This window comes from Pelmatolapia mariae, linkage group LG13 (assembly GCF_036321145.2).
Source record: "Pelmatolapia mariae isolate MD_Pm_ZW linkage group LG13, Pm_UMD_F_2, whole genome shotgun sequence".
Classification (NCBI taxonomy): Eukaryota; Metazoa; Chordata; class Actinopteri; order Cichliformes; family Cichlidae; genus Pelmatolapia; species Pelmatolapia mariae.
The window spans coordinates 8,988,271-8,993,308 of record NC_086238.1 but is presented as its reverse complement, the minus strand read 5'-3'; the positions used below and the strand labels follow the sequence as shown (position 1 = coordinate 8,993,308).

At 34.7% G+C, this 5,038-nt stretch overlaps 1 protein-coding gene across 1 annotated transcript; it reads right to left on the bottom strand.

Annotated features, from left to right (window-relative positions):
* Positions 1 to 216: 216 nt before the first annotated feature.
* LOC134640405 (uncharacterized) lies at positions 217 to 3,175 on the bottom strand. Its single transcript, XM_063492202.1, has 10 exons — positions 3,078 to 3,175; positions 2,558 to 2,878; positions 2,090 to 2,389; positions 1,808 to 1,952; positions 1,588 to 1,682; positions 1,437 to 1,471; positions 1,247 to 1,303; positions 1,079 to 1,129; positions 450 to 518; positions 217 to 261 (listed from the first exon to the last, which is right to left on the bottom strand). Exons 1-10 carry the CDS (start codon positions 3,148 to 3,150, stop codon positions 217 to 219), a joined length of 1,191 nt encoding a protein of 396 aa, XP_063348272.1. The 5' UTR covers positions 3,151 to 3,175.
* Between the last annotated feature and the right edge of the window lie 1,863 nt (positions 3,176 to 5,038).

Sequence of the window (5,038 nt, the reverse complement as noted above, 5' to 3'; positions counted from 1 at the left end):
TTAATGATCCTGAAAAAGAGCAAACAAACAGGTCAATACTTCTTTGAGCCATTTTACAGCTAAGCAGGAAAAAAGTGAGCAAGAAGAAAAAAATATTTACTAATAACAAGCTGATGGCAGCAGATAAGATATTGCACCACAAGACTCCAGTAACTTAGGTACAGATAAAAGAGACAAAATTGCAAATGTTTTAATATTTAATTATTTAAATTCTGATTAGCTAATGTGCTCTAATGTAACTCCTGTGTCTTTTCCGTCACCCTGTTGGAGAACAGAAACAAATTTTATGACCATTTGTTAGGAAATTAGGAAGAAAAAGCAAAGAAAAATGTGATTGAATTAAAAGGAAAGCATGACACACTGGGATAACAAACAGAATGATTTGAAATAAAGGAAATAAAGGAGGTGAGATACAGTGTGTGGTTGGGTTCAGGTCTTGTAATATTTACCCTTCTCATGCGTTGTTTTGTAACAACAGAACTGTACAAGATTTCCATTTCACTTTCAGCAAATGACCTCTGGGCAGGAGCAAAAATAGAGACTGAGCACTTTACACTTCTGCTGTGCTTTAAGAAAAAGTCTTAGATGAAAGTCTACGCATATTCTTACATATAAATGCATAGTTGTATGTTAGTAGTGATTTTTACCCACATGTCCAACACTGGAGGGTAGTTTTCTATTGCTCTAGTACTCCTACTTTTCAAAGTGTAGGGTGTCAAGAAAATACCAGTACTTAAATGAACTACAAGGAGTAAATGTTTGATCTATCAGACGTGAAGCAAAATACAGCTTTGTGAATCATGGTCTAATTTCTTCATAGCTGTGGCTGTATTTTACAAGTTATATAAAATACACACCAGTTTACTGTATTAAGATTCATTTTATCAGACAGACATATTAGAACTCACCTTCTAATACTGAAATCGGTCACACATACAGTATACTCTCATGTGTAAAGCGCTTTGGGTGCATTGAAAAGTGCTATATAAATGCAATCCATCATTATTATTATTATGTGACCAGTATTGTAAACTGAATTTCTTGATAGCACTGTAGTTTGTTACCTTGGTTAACTTACCTTCCCTTTTTCGTAGAGTCTAACTTCAGAGTATGTTACTTCCTCGTCCACCTGTGTAGAATCAAAATAATACAATGCATTTACACTCACTGAGTGCCCAATAGGATCATTTTTAAGTGCATGGTGTCACTGTTGAGAAAATACCAGGTTTATAAAGGTTAGAGGTACCTTGGCTAAACCTTGTTTCTTGGGTCTAACATCAGAGTATATTATTTCCTCTTCAGCCTGCATTGAAAAACAAAACACAATTAGAACATCTGCCAAATGGTCATTAGAAAATTTTGTGGTGTGATTTTGATCTCCTATTCTTTTAGTACTGTGTACCATGCCCACAATGAAGTAAATCAGCATAACTTACCACTGGTGTGACTGATGAGTTTGCTTTCCTCTGCTCTAGAAAAATAAAAGTGCTGTTACTGACATTGTGCAAAATGTGTAATAATTTAATTTGAAAGATTTCTGGAGAAAACAATTGCGATGGATATAAATTTAAGTTCAGTAATACTTACTGTGTCTCAGTATAAACCAGATGAACAACACCACAATTACAATCCAGATCAACACACTGAGAGGGATGATGAGGATCCTTGGGTGAAATGAAGCTCTGCAACATGAAGATTGAAAATATAATTTAGTGTAATTTAATGTTTAATGTAAAAAATGTTTATACTCCATTTTAAGAAATATGTTGCCTCTGATTACTGCAAATAAATAGATAAAATATCTGACCTGTGTTTATTTTCTCCTACTGTAGAAGTTTTCCCTTGTTCCATTGTTGCAACAGTATGAATAGTAGTAGAGATAGTAGTAGTAGAAAGGTCAAGATTATCAGTCGTACAGGTAGTACGACTGATAGTAGTAGTAGAGGTAGTGGCTATAATTTAAAAAAAAAAGAACAGTCATGGCTAGAGCACTGTAACAATTATCATCCTAATATCTGTTATAGTAGTAAAATTTAGAAAGAGAAAGAATTCATATACATGGATTTTTTTGATAACTTGCAGTACTCACTAGTGATCGGTTTCTCAGTAACATTTAAATATACTGGTATCTGAATGTCGCCTTCAGCACACCAATACCAGCCACTGTTCTTTGACCTTAGTCCACTCATGGTCACTGTGAAAACATTTGGTTTGCTCATATTAGTGGTCACTGCTGCACCATCTATGGATCCAGATGATCCTGTCACACAGTTCCTGCCCAGCCTGCACCACTTCATTTCTCCAGAGTTACTGTGGTGACATCTGATGGTTATGCTTTCTCCAGTATATCCTGTAATTGTCTGATTATCCACATAGAGACTGGGGGTACCTTCAAGGACAAAAAAAATTAATCAATTAAAAAAATAAATAATCTAATGAGTGGAAAAAAGGATTTAAAAAATCTGATTTTAAAATCACTGGCAATTCAGATTTAATGTCTTTTTTTATTAACTTTTAATGACAAACACTTTAAATGTTTACAACGATGGTCACATACCTCTGGTAACTGACAGCTGAAAATACTGTCTATAATCCTGTCCGTTATTAATCTCCACCACACACCTGTAATCAGTGTTTTCATTTGTCAGCTGGTTTATAGTCACAGTAAAAATTTTCAGTTTTTTGTCATCAGAGATTGAATATTTTCCTGAAGGGTCTGCTTTGTTTGTTTTCACTGCATAGCTGCAGGAGCTCCAATAATATCCTTCACACAAGTACTTCACATGGTTTATGTATTGGGACTCATAGAGACATGGGATGGAGATCGATTTTCCAGCTTCCACTGATACTTTACTGACTGTAGTTATGCTGTGAAGGCCTACAAGAAGAACAAAGTATTTTAATGGTTATGTTTACTTAAAACATTATTCAAATCTTTTCTTTTGTACATGTAGACACATTACAGTATTGTAAAATAATATAAGTATAAAACTGCATACTACAAAAACTCTTAACAGTCATTAATGTGATCATCGGCTGACATTAGCCTTTGAAACATGAGGTGACCTGTGACCAACCTTTGAGCACACTGAAGAGAAGAAGAATGATGAGATGAGCAGCCATGCCTGTGAGTGAGTAGACTTCAAACATATGAGCTACTGTCAAGTCTGGTTCTTTCTATGAGTGTATGCAACATGCAAATACAGCACTTCAACCCTGCCTTCCTGTTAGTTCCACCTACTGTATGATGTTATATTTTTAATTTATTACATCACTGGTGTATTTTGCTTCAGACTAGGTGTAAGAATCACCAACTACAATGTTTAAAAGCCACATTGACTTGTTCATTTAACAGTAACAAAAAGTGAATGACAAATATGTACTCCCTTAACATATAATAGTACTGACACTAAAGTAAATTAAAGTTGTTTTTTTTTTTTTATAAAAACAGTTTTACTGAACATCCTGAAAATAGAGGTCAGAATCATCCATCGATGTTGATGCTCATGGTGTCTTTATTACATTAAAACCAGTGAAAGCAAAAGCAAACTACACAACAAACTTTTCTTCCATATCACAGGAATAAAGTTTGTTGCCATTAACCCTTTATTGACCGGCCCTTCAAATTTACCTGTAAAATGGGCCCGCCGGTGGGCCCATGGTCAATAAAGGGTTAAAAAGAAGAAGATATAAGTTACTACACAACAGGTTGATGACAGCAGACAACACACTACAGCACTAACTGACAAACATAAAATGAAAATCATTTGTAATTATTTGTTGTAATATTTACATACTTTAGTGGTGATTACCTAATTTGTTATAAGTGACTTATGTACCTTCACCCTGTTGGAGAACAGAAACAGAGATGACAATTAGGAATGAAAGCTACGTCATACAATTACTGTATATCTGCACAAATTGTTTCTTCAGAGTTACTGTGGTGAAATCTAATGGTGGTCGTGTGTTTTTTCTACTGTGACAGATTAAAATCACTATGAAAATGGCCTCAGAGGTACTGTAATAAAACTTGAATTTCCTATTTATCTTAAACAAGCAACACTGCCACCACCTTTGTTAAAAATGTCCCACCAACACTACGTAGTGTGTCTCCTTTTTTACTCTTCCTTTTCTTTTTATTGAGTACTTCTCTATTGCTGCCCCCCAGGTTTTAACAGTACCATCAAATCTGACAAGGATAAAGCTGTTACCTCAGTGCAAAACAGGCTCCACCATCATCACCACAGTATTTATAAGCTCTTACCTTTGTGTGACAGATAGGTGAAAACAAATTCCCACATCTATCCATATTTGTATAACCCACTAGTAATGATCGTCCTGCACTGTCAAATTTTCAGTAGCGCCAAAATCCAGTATATACTTTATATATTTTTAGTGCAAACGAAGGTTTTCTCAGAGGGTCAGTTTCATTTCTACCTCTCTGCTGGGTTTTTTTTTCTGATTAACAGTTTTTTTCACACAGGAAGCAAGTTTGTGTGAGCATTTGTCTCCTGCAGGTTCACAAATCTGCAAGAACGGGCTACAAAAAGCTTCTTTTTTAAACTGTGCATGATTTAGGGCTACAGAAATCATTCTAGCAGGAGTCAGAACCACTTAAAGTTTCCTTATTTTGCTTTAAAGTCCAGAATTATGTTTTTAAAGTTGCTTTGGCATCACTTTGTTCATTTAATCAATGTGAATAAAGTACTGACCATAAGGGCAGATTAATCTTAATAAACACTTGCTGTGTTTTTACAAATGATCGCTCACACTGTCATATTGTCTGCATACTTTTTAACAAGCACACACTAAAGAATAGCGAGTCATCTATCTTCACTTCCACATTTCAAAAATAAACTCAGACATCAGAACAGGAAGCTGTCAGTTCATGGAGAAGTTAAGTAAAAAACATCCTTTAAGGTGATGCACCAAAGGATTATAGTTCAAAACCCACACAATATTAATAACATATTTAAAACTTTTGTAGTCAGTTATCCTAATCTTATTATAATTCAACACACTCTGAAATAGAAAACTA